This window comes from Lithobates pipiens, unplaced genomic scaffold, assembly GCF_037356315.1.
Source record: "Lithobates pipiens isolate NorthernLeopardFrog02 unplaced genomic scaffold, aLitPip1_a1.2 Scaffold_22, whole genome shotgun sequence".
Classification (NCBI taxonomy): Eukaryota; Metazoa; Chordata; class Amphibia; order Anura; family Ranidae; genus Lithobates; species Lithobates pipiens.
In genome coordinates, this window is record NW_027507784.1 from 158,550,007 (window position 1) to 158,572,638 (window position 22,632).

At 43.5% G+C, this 22,632-nt stretch overlaps 1 protein-coding gene across 1 annotated transcript in view; it reads left to right on the forward strand.

The window, feature by feature from the left end:
* Positions 1-263: 263 nt before the first annotated feature.
* INO80D (INO80 complex subunit D) overlaps positions 264-22,632 on the forward strand; it is a 60,941-nt gene continuing 38,572 nt past the window's right edge. Inside the window, exons 1-5 of the mRNA XM_077448521.1 lie at positions 264-363; positions 3,543-3,789; positions 5,590-6,332; positions 14,528-14,636; positions 15,351-15,575. Of these exons, the coding sequence (XP_077304647.1) occupies positions 3,572-3,789; positions 5,590-6,332; positions 14,528-14,636; positions 15,351-15,575 (1,295 nt within the window). The 5' untranslated portion in view covers positions 264-363; positions 3,543-3,571. The remainder of the gene's footprint in view (positions 364-3,542; positions 3,790-5,589; positions 6,333-14,527; positions 14,637-15,350; positions 15,576-22,632) is intronic.

Below are 22,632 nucleotides of genomic sequence, written 5' to 3' on the forward strand. Positions count from 1 at the left end.
TGAAGTTTTCTTTTTCTTTCTTTTTCTTTCTTTTTCTTTCTTTTTCTTTCTTTTTCTTTCTTTTTCTTTCTTTTTCTTTCTTTTTCTTTCTTTTTCTTTCTTTTTCTTTCTTTTTCTTTCTTTTTCTTTCTTTTTCTTTCTTTTTCTTTCTTTTCAGTATTCATGTTTTTATTTTCTTCTTATTTAGGGGTAAAAGCTGCAAATAGTTTCTGAAAATGGTACAAATGATGTTCTCTCTTAAGCATGAGAGTAAATAATGAATCTCTGTTTTGACAGGGGACCTCTTGGAATATACATCCGTGAAGATGTCCTTGAGGATGCTTCACCAGTAACATTGATGAAATGTATAAAGCTTAAAATTGGGTAAGGAGAGCTTTGAGATCAGCATGGAATTTTAGATGTGTTCATTGTTTGGCGAATCTGAAAAAAAGATTTTCAAGAACTTACAATTGTCCTTGCCTAAAAGCGGTTTGTCTCGTTCCTGTAAATGCTAGATCTACAGGACTGTTGTCTTTTGAAAAACGGACATACTGGTAGGATCACTTGGTGAAAATAAAGGAAAGAGCCTAAAAAATGGAAACTAATGCAGCCATCACATCTAAGAATTGGTAAATGGCAATATAATAGTTTTGCTTTTGGGTTTAATACTGCTTTTAAAGTAGTACTTAAAACAAAAAAAAGTGTCTTTAGGTTTGTTGAGAGGGAATAGAACACCTGTCCGGTTTTTATTGTTGTTGGTGTCCCTAAGATTCGCCTTCTCTGTGTTCTGGTGACCAGTGTAACCAAGAGTTATGAATGAAAATGCCAAATTTTGAGTTGTCGCCAGAACACAGAGTTGGAATCTTTTTACAGGGACACTAATTCTGGTGGCAACCAGGGATTTCCCTCACCTTTTGGAAGGATTTTCTGTCTCTTCCTGTTTGGCTATGGGACAGGAAGTGAAGGGAAATCTTCTCAATGGGACACAGATGGCAAAAATAAACTGACAGGAGTTTCTTCCCTCTCTCTCTATCCAAAATAAAGGAAAAACATTCACCCCTGTAGTTGGTCACCCTTCCGACAACAAGGGTTAACGTGGACGATCAATGTAAAACTGTCTCTAAATCTACTGGCAGCCACATTCTAAGGCTAATCTATCTAAACCTGTAAAGCAAAGATTGGTATACATAGCTTTTCTGAAGCCAATCTGGTCTGGTCTCCAGCGGCGGATGCTGCGTGCATATGAGAACTAACAATGGCTAGGAAGTGACGTCACCAATAGTTACAGCGGAGCTTCCGTTGTCTGCTGCCTCTTCTGCACATCCCACACACTGAAGTCACTGCTGACAGCTCAGCGTGAGACCGGACCGGCTTCTGAAAAGGTATGTATAACTATTTCTTCTTTACAGGGCTAGATAGGTTAGTGTTAGAATGTGTCTGTCAGTAGATTTAGACTTGGTTTGTGTTAAAAGGAACTTCTACTTTAAAGTGTTACTAAACTCAAAACGGTAAAGCCAGCCTGTATATGCAGTAACGCTTGTTTGTTATACTCGCTTTTGAACCTAAGGGGTTAATCCTCTGCATTGTGTAAAAAGGCTGTTTGATCCTGTCTCCTCTGTCCCTCCCCTTCTTCCACTGTCCCCAATCCATCTGCTGATGGAACAGTCAGGAGACAAGCTGCACATGCTCCGTTTTGGTTTGTATTGGTAGAGGTGTTTTTTTTTTTTTTTTTCCCCTCTTTCTCCCCTTGGGAGAGTGCATGTGATCAACACGGGGCCAATCAGCACTGTCCAGACAGAGGGTCAGGGGTCCTGCAGCCTCCTAGGGCAGTCTGTGGAGAATGAAAACTTCTCCGTCTACAAGCTTTAACCAGACACTGATAGAAGTCATAAGACTGCTATATACTGCTGATGAGAAAAAGTATTTAGCCATTTATATTTACTAAAATAATTGCATGTCTGTGTACTGTGGGAGTCCAGATCTAGAGAATGCGGAGTCATGGGTTTAGTAACACTTTAACTACTACTTTTTGTAGGACTAGGTGGTTATGAATAAATTGACATGCTTGCCTTATTTCACTCCCTCAGTAGATGGTGCTCTCCTCTACACTGTGAAAGGTCGGTTGGCTCTTGGTGTCCTCCCAAACAATGCAAGAAAATTAAACCAAAAACAAGTTGCTCTTCATGCAGCCAGTTATTGCTTCTATCAGTTTGCATTAGACCAGTATAACAAGATCAGATGTAATCCCTGTTATCTTGCAAGCTTGTTATATTCTAGTTGTCTGTAGTTATTCCTTTATGGTTTCTGCCTTGTTTCCTGACACATTCCTGAATTCTGTATGCTACCTAAACGCCCCTCTAACCCACCTATGGCATCTGAAGCATAACCCTGTCAAGAAGACCCAGAGGTGAGACGTTGAGCTGTAGTGAATGATTCTTTCTTTCAGTTCATCAGCCCAGACAGTTTTACTAACTTACGGTCTAAAACTCTTTAACTCTTAATTCCAGGTATGCATAAATGCAGATATGTAAAGTGGAGGTGAAGCTCCGCTCTAATGCGGGGAATGCTATCAGAACCACTTTTAGGATCTGTGTGTGGAAGCTGGAAACTGTAGTAGCAGTACCTACTACAGTGATCTAGGCAAGCTTCCAGGTCCCATGCCCAGCAACTTTCTTGCTGCTTAGGGAACACTGAGGGCATCATTTGGCATGGGTTACATTCAGGGAACATCCAGCAAACACTTTGGGATGGACGTTTACTAAAACCAGAGAGTGCAAAATCAGGTGCAGCTGTGCACAGAAACCCATTTAGCGTCCAGGTTCTTTTGCCAAAGCTCAAGTCCCGGTTCACACATCAGCGGTGCGAAAGAAGTATGATTCAATGGTGTGGTTTGACCTGCGATTCAGCACTTCGGTTTCCATGTGGGTTTCAAAGCCCTCTAATCTCTCTGTGGAAAATTGGATTGCAAAGGACCATTTTCTAAAATCGCAGTGCGACTCACCCGCATATATGAACGCCCTCAATAGGGATACATTCTATTTAATTTGCCATGCGAATTCGCGCTTTAAAATTGTATCTCAAAAAATGTGAACCGCGGCTAATTGAATAAGCTGAAGTTGGAAACTGACTGGCTACCATGCACAGCTGCACTCGATTTTGCACTTTCCAGTTTTAGTAAATCAACCTCCTTGTGTTTTTATTTTATTTTTTTCAAGGAATGGGAAAATGTTCTCTTATTGTATGAGATGGAGAGGTGGGGCAGTGATGTCACAATCTCCAGCTTGTCCAATTGGAGAACAGTTCACATTCATTGAGAAAATGTACACTGAATGGCGCCTGTACAGAGCAAGTTACCTCTTGTGTTCACTAAGCAGCAGTGCAATAGCTCAGAAGAGGACCCAAAAGGTATCTGCGATCCCACAGGTATATACATGCATGGTTAGTTTTAGTTCAAGCTGGACCAATGTAAACATGCAAAATATGGATGCAAGGAATTTGACTTTGACCACTTAATTTTTACACATAAGATTAACCTCCAACTTTTTTTTTTTTTTTTCCCCCAGCTGATGTTCACAAGGAACAGAGTCACGTGATGTATGAAGGCAAACACATACACTTTTCCGAGGTTGACAATAAGCCCCTATGCTCCTACAGTCCCAAACTCTGCAAGCAGAGGAGACTCAATGGCTATGCCTTCTGTATCCGACATGTTCTAGAGGACAAGACAGCTCCCTTCAAGCAATGTGAATATGTGGCCAAGTACAACAGCCAGCGCTGCACCAATCCCATCCCTAAATCAGAAGACCGAAGGTATGTCCAACTGCCTCTATCAGCTGATGTAGAATCCAGCTACCATTATCTATCATGTGTAGAATATACAGCAAAACTCAATGGCCCCAGAAGAACTTGCGATAATGTGAAGTATGGACTATTGCAACTAATGTTGGTTGTTTAGAAGCAGAGCTGAAGCCACCCAGGGGTGTTTGTCAATGTCCTGTATGCTAGAGGCAGGGTCGGGGAGCGATCACTGAAGATGTGTGTATCAGTGGAGGTTACTAACTTTAAAAGATTACTCCACCTTTTGGTCCGAGTTTCATGATGATCCCATATTTTGTTTACAGCCTTTTACCCCCACACTTGCAGAACCAGTGGATTCCCCCACCCCACTAACTCCTGTCAAATTTGCATTTGACAGCACAGATGTTGATTCAGTCACACAGTTGTGAATTGAAAAGCAAGACCCATCTGCCGCTTTGGCAGAGGTTACTGTAGTCTTCAATTGAGCAAAAGTGGGGTGACGCCATGGCACTTGTAATCCATTGATACTTAAGCTCTGTTACCAAAGTTCTGTACTTTGGTATGGACCTGAGCTGGAGAAAGAATCTGCAGGAGCCAGAGCATTGCACCTACAATCTACTGATTGCAGTTTCAATGCATTACAGACTCAAATGTGTAAAATAATAATTGCACATTATTGCATTATTAAGGGGTAGAGGTCAGATCTAAAGCGATTGCACTTCCAAGTGCACTTGTAGTGCAAAATGGATCTGCCTTTCGTAAATAACCCCCATAGTGTTGGTGTATTGAAAGCTGCTGTGGGAAAAGGAAAGGGAAAAAATGACAAATTGCTTAAGAAAAAAAACATTCATGCTCGCCTATGTGGCTTCAGCATCAGTCTGATGCTGCACATGTCCCAATTGGCTCTTGAGTCCAAGTCGCATGACCACCAATTGCTCTGTTCTCTGTCTTCACTGAGCAAAGAGCAGTGATTGTCAATGTCTCTTCTCTGCCCGTCCAACGCTCACTAGAGCTCCAGGCTGGATCCCGACAACATTGTCTGCAGAGTCACTGTTGGCTGAATCTGGGTTACATGAGTCTAGAAGTAAGTGACTCAAGCAGGCTTTGACGATACGCCTCAGTTGAGGTCAGCTGGGCTTATTGATTACTATACCTTTGGGAAATCAACCCCTTTGCTGCCCTTTTTGTTATTGTTATTGGGGGATCAAAGTGCAGTATTGACTTTTCACCGACAATCTGTTCTCTGAGCTCCTTTTTTATTTTTTGTAGCACGTTTTAATGGGGGAAAAAAAAAAGCTGCTTCAAATTATTGCTCACATTCACGTACTCCTGTCGCCTTAGTCTGTGTTCTTTGCTGCTAGTAAATTTGAGCCTAGCCTTACTCTTTAAAATACTGCTGGCCAGCTTTATCTGCGACATTTTTTTTTTTTATTTGTAGCAAAACAGCTGCATTTGCTCCCCCCCCCCCCCCCCCCTTTTTGTTCTTTTTTTGTCTCTAGTACGTTTCATTCAATTCTTCCTCATTAAAAGTGTTGTCCTGGGAAAGGTTACTATTGCTGTACATTTGCAGTCTCCTAATTCTTAACAAATTTTAATAGAAATTTGGCCAGCCTCGGGGCTCTTTTTTTTTTTATTTTTTATTTTTTTTGTAATCAGCTAGAACAGGGACCGCCTGGGTGAACTACTGGCATTAATTAAGCCTATAAATCTAAAATTGTCTTTTACCTTAGTTAAATAAAAAAAGTGGTTAAGCATTCCTTGCTGATCGAGCACTGGTATTGATTTCTTGATTTCTCTTTCTTTATTTACAAGGTACTGCAACAGTCACCTGCAGGTACTCGGCTTTATTCCCAAAAAAGAAAGGAAGAAAAAAAATGATGCACTGGAGGAAGTAAAGGCTAGGAATCAAATGGAAACCGTGGCCTTCAGTTTAACAGTGCCCACCCTGGCCTTGAAGATGCCCAATGGACTGGATGGGATGACCCTTTCCCCTCCTGGGGCCAGACTCCCCCTCCATTACCTGGAAACGGACTTGGATGATTCTTTCACTGTGGAGGAGGAAGAGGAAGAGCTTAGGAAAGGGACATCTATAAAGAAGAAGTTGCAGAGCAAGTTGGCACAGAATCGACAGCGTCAGAAAGAGTCCGAGATTTTAAAAGTTCAACAAGAGCACTTTAGCCCTCACCCTGCACCTTCTCAGCTGCAACCTTCGTCTCTTCAAGAGCAGCAAATGCTGGTACAACCCGCACCAACATCGCTGAAATCTACTGGGCTAACGCAGAGCCTGACTTGCACGTCACCTCAACCTCAGAATACCAGCTTACCAGTACAGGGAGCCTCGCCCGTAATGCACACATTCGCACAAACAAGAAATTTGTCTAATAAGAGACCTCTTTCTGCCCCACCGCTCTCTACAGACCCACCACGATCTGACAAAATCCAGGTGACTGCCACAGCCTTACCAACCTATTCCTCCTGTGTCAGCCGGTTGCAGCGACTGATGAAACTGTGCACACAAAAACGGCAACTAGAAAACGATTTGTTCCCGCATTTGGGTAAGTCTGGACACCAGCATGGAAGTGTAATGAAATCCCAACTCAAGATCAAACTTTAAGTTTTGCTCAAACTTTAAAGCTGGCCATACACTGATTAGAATTTAGCTGGTTTTGCTGGGACCTGACGGTTTATGATCAGTGTGTGGCTGTCCCTGCTTGGGAGAAGTCAATTGTTTGACTTCTGTTGAAGGGTCATGTTGGAAAATTTTCTTCGATCAGTGACTGCAGCCACAGATCGTTGTATTTTGACAACAGGTGCAGATGAGGGAAGGGGGTTCTGCCATCCACCTCGTTATTGGCTAGTTTTTGGGTCCAAACACACTAGACTTAAAAAAAAGAATAAACACCAGCTCCCCTGGCAGACAAAATGTTTGTATCCACTTGCGCTCTGGAAGATTTTGTCCCCTTCATGATGATGGCCATTTATTGCTATTTGGCACTGCACTAATTTAGGTGGTAATGGCGCGGTCATGCAACTCTGTACCCAAATATTATAATTTTTTTTCACCCAAATAGATATTTCTTTTGGTGGTATTTGATCACCAATGGGTTTTTTGATATATAAAAAAAGACCAAAAATTTAGACTTTTGCACGGTCACTGTACTAATGACACCGGTTGGGAAGGCGGTAACCTCTGGGGTAATCAAGGAGTTAAATGTGCCTAACAATATGTAATATGTGTAAAGTAGAGCTGCACAATTAGATGTTAACAAATCGCGATCTCAATTCAACCTTCTCACAATCGGAATTTCTACAAAGTATTCATGTAACAAGTGCAGAGCCGTTCTCTGCTCACTCACTGTCAAAAAAAAATTACAGCTGCTGACTTCTAAAATATGGTTACATACCTGTCCAGGGTGCCCGCGATGTCTGCATCCAAAGCCGATCTGGCCTGGGTATCTATTCCCGGAAGTGGGAGCAATATACCTGTATTTAGACAGGGATCTGCTCCTCCCCTCCCCCCTGGGGGGGGGGGGGGGGGTTCCGAAAAGTGAAAGTTCCATTTTTGTGTGGAACTCCACTTTAAAAACCTAAGTCTTTTTCTGACACTTGTTTTATTACAAGCAAAAATCAGTATTTTACTTGGGACCCCAAACATTTTTAGCAGAGACCCTAGAGTAAAATGGCGGTTGTTGCAATATTTTATGTTGCACTGTATTTGCGCAGTGGCCTTAAGTGCCATTTTTGGAGAAAAAATACAATTCAACGAATAAACAGAACAGTAACGTTATTCCAAGCAAAAGATAGTGATGTTATTTTTTTCTGAATCGTGCAGCCCTAGTGTAAAGTGCTTCTTTTTACTAAAGATCTTTTAGACACTTGGATCACTCCCTCTGTACAGAGTTCTGTATTGTTTACCAACGCAGTGCTCTGGGCTGTGATTGTGATTGCCAATCAGCCGGATCTCGTGCATGAATTTATTTTTATTTTTTTGGGGCAGGCGGGGCGCACAAGCCCTAAACCCAGGTTTTTTTTTTTTTTTTTTTTCTGCCTCTAAACACAGAGCTTAAAATAATGCCTTTAAACATTCTAATGTGCATGGACACATAGGATAACATTGAAAAAAAAAAAAAAAACTGGAGAGCTGAGCGGACATTCTTCGACATCCCCCCTCTTCTTCTTTTTTTTTTTTTTTTTTTTTCTTTCTCCGTGCAGCATTCTGGTCCCAGAAAGCTGCAAGACCAGTCGGATGCTTCTGTTCCCTGCTTTCTGTTATGTTTGATGTGGAAAACTGCGTTAATGCTGCAGCAGGCAGTCTATTCAAGACCGTATCGCTTGAACAGAGGACCATGAAAGGGGGAACAAAAAAATAAAAAAGCAGTACAATAAAGCTTTACAAAACATTGTGCATCAATATGAACCCTTTCACGTCTCTTTAAAATCTTGCTTTCCGGAAGAAGCCGGTGCTATCTTAGCCGAGTCCCCAGAGAGCTGTACTTCCACCCTTCTGACTGTAATCCTTCGCATGTGCCATATCTGTGCGTATGATTGTACAGTTCTCCCCTCCTGTGTACTGCGCCACCCAGCTGATATTTATGCCACCTGTGACGTTTTGAGTCACATGGGGCATGCAAAGAAAGGACTGACTGCACAAAAGGCACGCTGTAAATAGAGGGGAAATCTGTGCATGTGCCGTGACATCACAAAGAATCCGAACGGATTACAATAAAATGGAGAAAGTAAGGATAATTGTACACAAAGCGATTTAGTAAAGTGTTGCTTCATTATTTATATGGAGGAAAGTCACCAGGGAGAATTTTTAACCCTTTTTCATCTCTATAATGTTTAGAAAGTTTTGGCTGGCATTGGGCTTTAAGACCGATCCTTTTACCTGGTTGAATGAAAAGCTGTGTTTTACAGGGCAATGCATACAGCTTTTCTCTTCAGTTTGCACACAACCTCTCAAAACTTTCCATTTGGGTTTTTATTTTTATTTATTTTTTGTTAAACTGAATCGTGCTCAGCGGGTAACGTGAAATGTTTGCCTTTGCTATGTCGCAGATTTCTTTGATTTGCTTGTTTAGTCAGCAATGTGAACAGAAAACCTACAAGCATCTGGCACATTTGAAAATGTTTGTGAAGACACAGATGTTTGTCAAGTGAACCCGATCACAGTTCTATTGAAGAGTATCTGTGTTCTGTTCAAAATTTTGGATCTTCCCAAATGGTTCTTTATGCAAACCAGTCTTTCACATGGCCAGAGTAGACTAAGCAATTATGTCAGTACATTTTCAACTGTTTATTGCATGGGTTTGACAGATTATTTTCCACTGCTCATCAAAAGAACAGATTTACACAAATGGCATGTCTGCAATGCTAACAGTTGATGCTTTTTGGAACATTTTGCTGTTGCAATTATATGTACAGTGGCAAGACAAAGTATGTGAATCTCTTGGGATTAACTGGTTTTCGGCTATAATTTGCTATAACCTGTAATCTGATCTTTATCAAAGTTGGCAATAGATGAACATAATGTGTTCAATAAAGACATGAGAAAATAGCATTTTTGTAAAACGCACCCATTAAACATTTTCAGTGCTGGAGGGAAAGGTTAGTAAACCCATAGACTAATTGCTTCAACAAAATCAAATTAGTCAGTTTGCATACCTAGAGTCTGATTAATGAAATGAGTTTGGAGGTTTAGCCCTTGTTCACATTGGAGCGATTTGACAGGTCAGATCGCAGGACAAGTTGCAGCCTATTGCTGCCAATGGTACTGTTCCAGTCAGTGCAGCGCCGCACTGATTAGTGGTAGTTCCTTCCTACACTACTTTGGCCGATTTCGGGTGCAACTTCAATAGACATCTGTGCAGGAAGGAGCACAGATGTCTTTCAAGTAGCACCTGAAATCGCGTTGACCTGCTGCATCAACTGATGTGGGTAAAGAAGAACCCATGAGTAACAGCTAAATGCTTAAGACGTCACTGGAACTGGTAAGCATCCCCGTCATGAGTCTACCATAGGTACACTTTTAAACAGTCAGGGTATCCATTACAGAACACCCCAGAGGAAACTGCTTCTCTCCAAAGAAACAAAAACTGGCTGGTTGCAGATGCAATGAATGATTAGAATCGTCTGATTGCCTCTGACCTTGGAGGACTGGAGCGATGTCACTTTTGGTCCAGGGTGGAAGTAAACGCCTCTTTTGCTTTTAAAGGTAAAGAGGGTTTGAGTCTTTTTGACCCCCGATCTCTCAATAATGAGGACCTGCCATCCTTCTTTCTATTACAAGGGATGTTTACATTCCCTGTAATAGGTATAAAAGTGATTTTAAAAAGCGACCGTGTAAAAATAAGAGGGAAATGTTCTGTTTTTTCCGTTTTTAACCACTCCAGCTCCTGTGGGCTCTTCATTGGATGATTGATAACAGTGCAACCATTGGCTCCCGCTGCTGTCAATCAAATCAATGATGCGGGCGCGGGGCTGAGTGATGGTCAGCGGCCATAGCCAACGAGTGTATCACACGGGAGCGCGCCCACAAGCTAACGCCCTTGGGAGAGCGCTTCCCAGAGAGGTTAGCTCTTGCGGGGAGGAGCCTTCATGATGCTCTCTGCGCTTTCAACAGAACCCTGAGACTATCACAGAGCAGGTGCATTTATACAGAGACTTGATTACACACAGGGGGATTCTATTTATCACCATCAGTCATTTAGGACAACATTGGATCATTCAGAGATCCTCGCTGAACTTCTGGAGTGAGTTTGCTGCACTGAAATTAAAGGGGCCGAATTTTTTTCGCACCACTTTTCAGTTTTTTTTTATTTGCTAAAAAAGTTTAAAATATCCAATAGATTTCGTTCCACTTCACAATTGTGTCCCACTTGTTGGTGAGTCTTCACAAAAAATTTAAATTTTATATCTTTATGTTTGAAGCCTGATATGTGGCAAAAGGTTGAAAAGTTCAAGGGGGCCGAATACTTTCGCAAGGCACTGTACCACTATTAGAGGAGATATACTGTATATACTATTTAAAGGGTGAATCTGGTAAATATCAGACTTGGATCAAATCTTTTCTAAATACCCAGCGGCTGAAAAAGGTACAGATGTGAATGTGTCCCATAAGAAACCATGTAAATTAACAAAAAACATAGATATGAACCAGGCCTAACATAATGGGGTTAAACTAAAATTGGCCCTTTATAGTCCAAAAAAAAGCAGATAATCGCTACTGCAAGGGGTTAATTTTTTTTTGTTTTACTGTGAAAGTAACATTTACAGTAGCGATTATTTGCTTTTTGTACTATAAAGGGCTCATTTTATTTTTTAACCCATTATGTTACTGGCAGATCGATTATTTAAATAGTAATCGATTCGTTTCATAATCGATGAGTTGGTGATTAGTTGTTTAACCACTTAAGGACCGCCGTATTGCCAATGTACGTCATTACAATGGCACCGGCAGGCACAAGCATGTACATGTACGTGCCTGCCTTCCAGCGGCTGGATACGGCGGTCCGGTTCGCTGCAGGAGCGATCCGTGATGAGGGGATGGCCGTTGGTTTCTGGCCATCCCCTCTCGATCGCTCCTGGCCAATGAGAAGCTTCCTCCCACTGTGTATTGTATACACAGGAAGGAGGAAGTGATGTCATTCTCCTCGGGGCGGTCTTTTTGACCGGACTACGAGGAGAAGACAGAAAGTAAGTGTGCACCAACACTACACTGACATGTAGGCACACACAGGCACACTTTTTATAGAGCTAGGTACCCCGATATACTACCCAATAATGGTTTTAACCCCCTGATTGCCCATAGTTAACCCTTTCACCCCCTTTTGCCAGTGTCACTAAGCGATCGTTTTTCTGATCGCTGCATTAGTGTCACTAGTGCCGCTAGGTAGCTAGTTATTTTTTTTTTTAGGTTCACCGCCAGGTTTTTATAGCGCTAGGTACCCCGATATACTACCCAATAATGGTTTTAACCCCCTGATTGCCCCTAGTTAACCCTTTCACCAGCGATCACAGTAGAAGTGTCACTGGTGACGCTGGTTAGCCAGTTAGTTATTTAGGTTCCCTGTCAGGTTTTTATACAGCGCCAGGGACCCCCATATACTACCTAATAAAAATTTGAACCCCCTGATTGCCCCTAGTTAACCCTTTCACCAGTGATCACCGTATAAGTGTTACGGGTGACTCTGGTTAGTTTGCTTTTTATAGCATCAGGGCACCCACCATTTATTACCCAATAAAGGTTTAACATCCGGCGGGTGATATCAATTAGGGTCAGGGTCTGCGTCGCCCCAGGCAGCGATAGGTTAGTGCCAGTACCGCTAACACCCACACGCAAACCATAAACCTCCCGTAGTGGTATAGAATCTGAACAGATCAATATCTGATCTGATCAGATCTATACTAGCATCCCCAGCAGTTTAGGGTTCCAAAAAAAACGTATTGTTAGCGGGCTCAGCCCAGATACCTGCTGGCACCTGCGTTTTGCCCCTCTGCCCAGCCCACCCAAGTGCAGTATCGATCGATCACTGTCACTTACAAAACACTAAACACATAACTGCAGCGATTGCAGAGTCAGGCCTGATCCCTGCGATCGCTAACAGTTTTTTTTGGTAGCATTTTATATTTAAATCCGAAAGGCAGTGCTTGGTTTTCGGGGTCCCGTACGTGGCTAGACTCCCACAAAGTCCCCCACATGTGGTATCCCCATACTCGGGAGAAGCAGCAGAATTTATTTTGGGGTGTAATTTGACTTATGCCCATAGCATATGTGAGCAATATATCATTTAGTGACAACTTTGTGCAAAAAAAAAAAATTGTAAAATTCCTGCAACTTGTGGAAAAATATAAAATATTTCATGGACTCAACATTCCTCTCAGTAAATAGCTTGGGGTGTCTACTTTCCAAAATGGGGTCATTTAGGGGGGTTTTGTGCTATTTTGGCATTTTATGGCCTTTCGAAACTGTGATAGGTAGTGAGGAGTGAAATCAAAAATTTGCACCCTTAGAAATCCTGAAGGCAGTGATTGGATTTCGGGGTGCCGTACGCGGCTAGACTCCCAAAAGTCCCACATATGTGGTATCCCCGTACTCAGGAGAAGCAGCAGAATATATTTTGGGGTGCAATTCCACATATAACTATGGCATGTGTGAGCAATATATCATTTAGTGACAACTTTTTGTAAACTTTCTTTTTTTTTTTTTGTGTCATTATTCAATCACTTGGGACAAAAAAAAAATATTCAATGGGCTCAACATGCCTCTCCACAACTTCCTTGGGGTGTCTACTTTCCAAAATGGGGTCATTTTGGGGGGGTTTGTACTGCCCTGCCATTTTAGCACCTCAAGAAATGAGATAGCTTTTAATTTACGACTGCCTATGTAAATTCCAGAAAATGTACTCTAGTTTGTAGACGCTATAACTTTTGCGCAAACCAATAAATATACGCTTATTGACATTTTTTTTTTTTTTTTTTTTTTTTTTTACTAAAGACGTGGCTGAATACATTTTGCCCTAAATGTATGACTAAAATTGAGTTTATTTGATTTTTCTTATAACAAAAACTAGAAAATATCATTTTTTTTTTTTTCTCAAAATTTTCGGTCTTTTTCCATTTATATCGCAAAAAATAAAAATCGCAGAGGCAATCAAATGCCATCAAAAGAAAGCTCTATTTGTGGGAAGAAAAGGACGCAAATTTCGTTTGGGTACAACATTGCATGACCGCGCAATTACCAGTTAAAGCAGTGCAGTGCGAAATTGTAAAAAGACCTCTGGTCCTTAGGCTGTTAATTGGTCCGGGGCTGAAGTGGTCAAGCCCTACTTTAACCACTTACAGACCGCCGTTATACATCAGAACTTTGAAGGATATCGTTGTTATGGCAGCAGCTAGCTACCATAACCCCCTCTTCAGCGGGCGGTCAGCTTTCAGATATAAGTGGTCTCAGCTGCGGATTCGCCATGAGATCACCCTACCGTCGCTCTCCGCTGCTTACTGGAAGCTTGCCCCCACCTATCTCTATACCATTGCAGGGCGGAAGTAATGTCAAAACGTCACTTCTGCCCATAACTCTTAAATAGACCCCCCCTTTTTTTTTTTTTTTTTTTTTTTGTGTGTGTAAATGAGATCTGAGGTCTTGTCCCTAGATCTCATATTCAAGAGGTCCTGTCATGCTTGTCCAGATAGATATAATTCAGCTTCCTAAGGTAAAACTGCTGAAGCATAGGCACCTTATGATGCCTATGCATGTAAGTTGGGCCCTTGGATATATATATATTTTTTTTTCCTAGGAACCTAAATTGTGCCTCAACTTTTGAGTTGAGATTAAAATCCTTGATGTTATGCCACAACCCAGTCATTCAGCTATCAAATCAGACAGTAAATGTGTTCTGGCATTAGGCAGGTCTTGATGTGTGTAGCCTAGGTCTTGGATCCAAGACACTCCTCAGGCTTATAGGACTTCATTTAAATGCCGACAGGGTATTTGCAAATTGCTTCATTAAGTCTCCATTCACATTTGCATGTCACTAAGCGACTTTGGAATCACCTTGACTTGACGTTCTCTGGACCAAAGTAGTGCTGACACATTTCAAAGCTGCTGTAACTTTAAGTTACACCGATCTGAACAGGTACCATTGCAATGGGCTGTGACTTGTGCGTCTTGTGGTGTGACTTTGGACATGACAAGTGTGAATGGGCCCTAAAAGTGCTGAAATTTTTTTATTTTTTTTCCCCCCTCCAACAGGGCTGGATTGGTCAGAAGATAGCGGAGAGGAACAAGACGAATCCGATAGAGAATCTCCATACCAAGTTGCATGGTCATTCCGAGAGAGTCTCCAACAAGACTGCAGAAAGTAGGTTTTTCTGTGGGGTCCAGTGTAATAAACCATAAAAAGCAACCATAAATCATCTTTTACAGATCCAAACACTTTGCCCTGGTTTAATTGGATTAGTTGCTATAAATATATTCTCATGTACCAGGGATACAAAGAGACAAAGTTTGATATTGATCATCACTATGATTTAAGTTTTTGGATAGAGTGGACATGGATTAGAACATTTATTAATAATATTATTATTCTTATTATTGCTGGGTGTGTGCCTCCCGCAGAGTCACCTTATTTGTCCTGGTTTTTGTACCATTATTATTGAAAGCGAAAGAAAATCACAAATTTTGGCTTGTCCCCAAAAAAGTAAGAGGGGAATTCTTCCAAAGGGTACACTGGTTCTGGTGACCTGGGGGGGGGGGATTTCCTATCGCTTCTGTTTTGGCTATGGGACAGGAAATGAAATTAAATCTTCCCAGTGGGTCACAGAAGGAAAATAAATAAAGACAGATTGTAACCCTACCTTACACTAAATAAAAAGGAAAAAAAATGTTATGCATGTATGGGGGTTCTGAGTAATTTTCTAGCTAAAAAATACTGATTTTTTTTTTTTTTATGGAGAAAAATGCCCAAATTACCCTTGGTGGGAACTGGTTAAAATGTTTTAAATTTTACAACAATGGCAGGAAATTGTATGTAGAAAATCTATACATATTTTCTATTCTTTCTCATGTGTTGTAGGTATGATGCTGAAGAAGCACATAGCAGGAGCTCCAGGGTTGCACAACTTTGCACTTATTTTCAACAGAAATACAAGCACCTCTGCCGCCTGGAGCGAGCAGAATCGTGTCATAAGAAATATCGCCACACATTCCGGAAAGCATTGCAGAAAGCAGCCATCAGAGAGCCGGAGTCTGCAGGGCAACTGATACAAGAATTAGGCATGGCTGCACACATGAGAACCAGGTAAGGATATGCAAAATGCTTACGTTTTTTCGGCATACATTACTATTTAACAAACAATCTTGCCTCCAGCACTTCAGGAGATTCTGTTTCACCTGCAGAGCCACCTGCTTCTAAAACTTGGTATCACGTTTTCTTTGCAGTTGCAAGCTGTAACAAACAATGGTCGTGCTTGTAAGTTGTTACATTTTGGATAATGCATCCCATCTGGACAGTAAGGTCATCGGGAATCACTGGATTTTTTTCACCCTTCTATTATTGAAGCAGAAACAAATTCTTGGCCAGTCCACCTGTTTAATGCTTGTCTGTGTTTTTATAATATTATTATACAGGATTTATATAGAGCTGACAGTTTACGCAGCGCTTTACAACATTAGGGCAGACAGTACTATTACAATACAATTCAAGACAGGGGGAATCAGAGGGCCCTGCTCGTTAGAGCTTACAATTTAGGAGGGAGGGTCAAGTTATACAAAAGGGTAATGGCTGTGGTGGATGAGCTTAAGGAAAAAATAGTGCAGTTGTTAGATGGAGGCATGATAGGCTTCTCTGAAGAGGAAAGTTTTCAGGGATCGCCTAAAAGTGGATATATTTGGAGACAGTCTGACAGATTGGGGTAGCGAATTCCAGAGGATGGGCAAGGCTCGGGAGAAGTCCCGGAGGCAGATATGGGAGGTGGTGATGAGGGAGTTGGAGAGCAGGAGGTCTTGGGAGGAACGAAGAGGGCGATTAGGTTGGTATTTTGAGACTAGGCTAGTGCTGTAGCTGGGGGCAGAGTTGTGGATAGCTTTCTAACTTAATGTTAGTATTTTGAATTTAATCCGGTGGGCAAGTGGCAGCCACTGGAGGGATGGGCAGAGAGGGGTAGCAGAAAAAACTTGAATAGCGGCCTTTCAGGCGAATTGCCAACACCTTTGTCAGAAGATGTCATGCTGCAGTAACTAAATTGGTCGATATGAACCTGGGTCGACAGACGCTGAGCAGTTTGTAAGGTGGATGAGTTTGGCAGCAGCATTTATGATGGACTGAAGCAGGGATAGTCTAGTTAAACGTAAGCCAATGAGGAGGGAGTTGCAGTAGTCAACGCGAGAGATAACCAGGGAGTGAATCGGGAGCTTTGTGGTTTCCTTGGTTAGAAAGGGACATAGCTTGGAGATGTTGCGGAGGTTGAAGCAGCAAGCTTTGGAAAGTGATTGGATGTGTGGCCGAAAGGAGTTCAGAGTCCAGGATAACACTTAGAACCCTGGCATGTGGGGATGGGTGGATGGTTGTGCCATTGTTCTTGCCAGAAGTCAGGGGAAGAGGCACATGGGGGAGGACAAGTTGAGTTTGAGGAAGTGTTGTGGCAGCCATACAGATATGTCTGTTAGCAAGTTAGTGATGCGTGAGGAGACTGATGGAGTGAGTTGAAGGGTGGAGAGATGGATTTGTTTGTCGTCAGCATATAAATGATATTGAAAGCCGTGAGCTGACCCAGGGCAGAGGTGTAGATAGAAAATGAAAGGGGTCCAAGAACAGAATCTTGGGGAACCCCGACGGAGAAGGAGTGGAGGAAGTAGAATTGTAAGTGACACTGAAGGTGCATTGATGGGTAGGATAAGAGCCACTGAAGAGCACAGTCGCCGAGACCAAGGGAGTAAAGTGTTTTTTTTTATTTATTTATTTTTTTTTTTTTGAGGGGGTGGTCAACTGTGTCGGAGGCAGCTGAAAGATCCAGAAGTAGGTGTACAGAATAGTGTCCATTGGTTTTTGCAGTTAGTAAGTCATTTGTGAGTTTTAAAAGAGCAGTTTCTGTGGAGTGTTGGGGAATTTACTGGTCTTTATTCTAAAAATGTTATAAACTGTTGCGCAATCCATTTTAGGAGAAAAAAAAAATCAGCGATTCGAACAAAATATTAAAAACAAATAGTTAACAAGGACAATTATGCAAAGAAAGCCGCGCTTATGGAATAGGCCACAATCGAACAGTGATATATATGAATATTTATGTACCCCCAGATCCTTTTTCTCTTAATAGTTAATTTCGCAAAATATAAAAATGTAATTGTTTTTATGAGGTTGCTGCCTCCCTGAAAACCACAGGCTGCATTAAACAACCTGGGTTTGAAAATTGAATGATTGTTGTGGGCTGCTGGCGCTACCTCAGGCTGGTGTTAAATCCGAACCTGCCTTAACCATTTATCCCTAAAGCCTATATATATATTGCACCCGTGTTTAATATTGTATTCCTATTATTGTGATTATACCAAAAAAAGGTTTTTTTTCTTTATATCCTTAATCCAACCAAATGTGACTATACATCACTTATGTTAATTACCATATATGAATTCACTGGGTTCATCACTTATTTCAAAAGAGCTGAAAACAAAAACCATAACCAAAACACAAAAAATCAAAAAGAACCGAATAATATTCAAACTATTCTGTGATGGTGAAAAAAATCCCCATGTATGGGAAGTATAACACCTATACCTCCACTGCACGTGCACAATCCTTGTGCTAATTATTATTTATTATACTGTAGAGGCCCCCAAGCCTTAATAACTAGATTTGTGTGTACCACCAAAAACCTAAAAAATGCAACCTTATTCAAAACCAGAAAAATTATAAACAAAAAACAAAAACCAGAAAATGTGTAAAAATAAACGTGAATAGAAACATGTAAAAAATCATATATATATATATATAGTCCAAAGATAGTCTTTCTTCAGGTATTCCCAGAAGTACAATTATTTTGCTTCAAGTGACAGAAAGGTGACTTTCTCATATCGTCTTCCAGGACAGCCTTTGAGATATAGGGCTCCTCCCTCCGGGACAGGAAACACGTCAAGCCAATTAAATAAAAGGTGTGGTCCTCCAGGCCCTCCTCAGTTTTTGTGTTTCCTGCCGGACGGGAAGGAGCACGTCTTGGAACTGGTAAGGGGAGCTCCTTCTCAGGGGTTTTACCTGGGGAGAGCGCCTTGATGGACCTGGCCCTTAGCACCCCTCGGTCCGAACGAAGGGAGGAGAGGGTAGCTTTCAGTCCCCGCTGCCATTTAAACGTTCGGAGAGAACGGGACCCCGATACGCGGCAATCTCCCCCTCGGAGCGCTAACCGCTCGTACCTGTCGGTCGGAGGCGGCGGGAGACGTTCGCTCTACCGACCGGCGTTCGGGTACTGTGAGCGGTACGTTCGTAAGAACGCACGGCGTCGGGGCGGAGTTTTTGCGTTCTGGCGTACGGAAGTGGGAGAGACGCACTTCCGCCGGATTCGCGTCATCAGGGGGCGCCGCAGGACCCGTTCCAGTCCTTTGGGCGCGGCGGTGTGACTACAGGGTTGCCTGGAGCAGTGTGAAGGCTCAGAGAGACTGAGTGATACACAGGAACCATGGAGAGTGCGGTTGTGCAGGTGGACTCCGGTTCAACAGGCTCCAGTACCTCTCAGGTAAGCTTGGTGAGGGCAGACCAGGACTTACACTGGGGGGTGGGGGGTCACTCTGACCCGTAGCACCTTCCCGGGGTGGAGAACCTGCTGGTGAAGGGGGGCACTTCCTAAACAGACCCTAGAAGCACAGTGGTGTGGTTAGGGGTGGTATTTTAATGGGACCCTGTTTTTCTTTGTTTTTAGGTTAAACAGGACAGAGCCCAGATACCTTTACCCAGAAGGAAATGTGCCGTGTGTGGGGCTAAGTTAGGCACCGGTTGGGAGAAGCCGCTTTGCCCAGATTGTGTCAGTAGCCTGGTAAAAGAGGACTCGGTGGCAGCTTGTCACAATGTTTTAACATCCGTAAAGGATGAGATTGCATCCACCTTCCAATCTTTTAAAAACATGATGGATAGGATGCAGGGTCCTTCTGTCTCTTTACCCAGAGCCGTGAGTATGCCTTCCTTATCCGAACCAAGTCAGGAGGAGGAGGTGGATAGGGAGAGGTTATCCAGGTCATTAGCCTCCTCTAGGACAGAGTCTACTTCAGAATCTGAGGGGGAGGAAGAGGCCATTAGATCAGCCAGATACAAGCTGTCTTTGGATGATGTGGGTGACCTCCTCAAGGCTATATATGACACCTTAGAGATCAGAGAAGAACAGGTCCAGCTTTCAAAACACGACATGATGTATCAAGGGTCGAGTGTAATGAAAGACAGGGTATTCCCCGTCCATAAGTCGCTAGTGGAGGCGATTCTGCTGGAGTGGGAACAACCGGAAAAAAGGCCATTTTTTTCAGGTAGCCTTAGAAGGAGGTTCCCTTTTGAATCGGATGCGGTGCATCCCTGGAACAAGGTTCCCAAGTTAGACGCTCCCTTGGCTAAGGTCTCTAAGAAGACAGATTTGGCCTTTGATGATATGGGTTCACTCAGGGACCCTATGGATAAGAGGGGAGAGCTGCTGCTCAAGAGAGCCTGGGATGCCTCTTCCATTGGGCTTAAACCGGCCCTAGCAGCTACCTGTGTGGCCAGAAACTTGGAGTGTTGGCTTACACAGTTACAATCACATATTTCTGCAGGTACTTCTAGGCAACAGCTGTTGAAGTCCTTTCCGCTACTGTTTAAAGCGGTGGGCTTTTTAGCGGATGCCTCTGCAGAATCAGTCAAACTGGCTGCTAGATCAGCAGCACTAGTGAACGCTGCCAGAAGGGCCGTTTGGCTTAAAACCTGGTCAGGAGACACAGCTTCAAAACTAAAGTTGTGTGGATTACCCTTTTCAGGGGACCATTTGTTTGGGCCCGGCCTGCAAGAGGCGTTAGAGCGCACGCAGGATAGGAAGAAAGCTTTCCCAGAAAGGAAAAAGAGACCTGAAGGGAAACGCCTTTTTCGAAGCCCCAGGCAGCAAAACCTGCAGGAAAGGGAGGTTCGCCCCAAAAAGCATTGGACGGGTCACAAGGGAAGAGGCAGAGGAGGTATCTTATTCAATCCTCCTCAACCCTCCCCTAAAACCCAGTGACTCCTGCGTCCCGGTGGGAGGAAGACTGGGGAAGTTCCTCCCACAGTGGGAAGCTTCAACCGAAAGTCCGTTCATTCGAGATCTTGTAAGGAACGGCTACAGGTTGGAGTTTGGTTCAGTTCCCCTCCCGAACTTTCAAGTAACAAGGTTACCAAGGGACCAAGAGAAAGCAGAGGCTTTGGCTCTTCTTCTGGGGGATCTGGTGGACCAAGAAGTAATGGTGCAGGTACCTCAGGAGGAGCGAGGCTTGGGGGTTTACTCCCACGTATTCGTGGTAAAGAAACCTTCGGGGAAGTTCAGGTTAATACTGAATCTCCGTCCCCTGAACAGATTTATAAAATACAAGCGGTTCCGGATGGAGTCAATCTTCTCGGTAACCAAATTCCTGTTTCAGGGCTGTCACATGGCCACAGTGGATCTCAGGGATGCATATTTGCATATCCCGATTCATCCGGAATCTCAGAGATTTCTCAGGTTGGCGGTGAGGTTGAACACGGGGGTGTTACACCTCCAGTTTCGAGCTCTCCCCTTCGGGCTTTCAGCCTCACCAAGAGTCTTTACAAAAGTTCTGGCAGAGGCACTGGCCCCATTAAGGCTCAAGGCTATAACAGTGATCCCATATCTGGACGATCTACTGTTCATAGCCCAGTCGGCCCAACAGCTGCAGAGGGACATACAGGAGGCCTTGGTTTTCCTGCGCTCACTGGGGTGGCTGATAAACCAGGAAAAATCCCAGCTGACCCCCTCACAGGAGGTCCTGTATTTAGGATACAGGATTTCTTCAGTGGAAATGAGAGTATTTCTTCCGGAGGAGAAGATCGGCAAGCTAGAGCAGGCGGTAGCCCAGCTTCAATCTGGTCGGGAAGCCCAGATCAGGGAGGTGATGAGAGTCCTAGGGTTGATGACATCATGCTTTCCAGCAGTGGCCTGGGCAAGACATCATCAGCGTCCTTTACAAAGACTCATGCTCCGTTATTGGGATGGCAGGCAGGAGAGCCTGGATCAGGTTATGCCCCTATCCTCGGCAGTCAGGAGGTCTCTTTGGTGGTGGCGGGCCCAGGTCAACCTAAACAGGGGTCTTCCCTGGTCCCCACAAGCTACGGTGGTGGTCACGACCGATGCCAGTGCGCTGGGTTGGGGTGCCCACCTAGAGGGAAGCTTAGCCCAGGGTTCCTGGTCGAACCTAGAGACAGGTCGTTCCTCAAACCAGAAGGAACTTCTGGCAGTCTGGAAAGCTATAGAAACATTCCAGTCCCAGTTACATGGCAGGGATCTGCAAGTTCGCTCAGACAATGTGACAGCAGTAGCCTACCTGAACAAGCAAGGGGGAACCAGAAGCCCTGCACTGCAGGTAATTGCGGACAAAATCTTCTGCTGGGCAGAGAAGAATTTGTCCTCAATATCAGCCATTCACCTAAAGGGAACCCAGAATTTCCTGGCCGACTTTCTCAGTCGCCAGAAGATAGGTCAGGACGAGTGGGCCCTCAACAAGGAAGTGTTCGAGGAGATCGTGTCATGCTGGGGAAGGCCAGAAATAGACCTATTTGCAACAGAAGGCAACAGGAAGGTGACACAATTTTTTTCGGTTCACCCACAGGATCGGGCCAGGGGGATAGACGCCCTTGCCAATCCATGGATGTTTGGCCTGTGTTACGCCTTTCCTCCCGTAAGGATGGTGGCGGAGGTTCTGCAGAAGTTCCGTTCGGAAACTACGGACCTCATTTTAGTAGCTCCTTTTTGGCCAAGGAGACCCTGGTTTGCCAGCATAAAGAGATTGGCCGTACATCCTCCGCTGTTTCTACCAGTCAGGGAGGACTTACTTTCCCAGGGGCCGATCCTGTGCCCTCAGATAGAGAGGCTCAAGCTTGCGGCCTGGTATCTGAGGAACAAATCTTAAGGTCACAGGGTTTCTCAGAGAGAGTGATTAAGACCTTGTTAGAATGCCGTAAACCTGTTACTAGGGCAATTTACGCCAAGGTAGGAAAGAGGTTTAATTCCTGGTTGCGAGAACAGGGGATTGCAAGTCCCGGGGTCCCGGCAGTCCTAGATTTTCTACAGGCAGGGGTAGAACTGGGCCTATCTATCAGCACTCTAAAGGTACAGGTGGCGGCCTTAAGTGTTTTCCTTCAGTCCTCCCTTCAG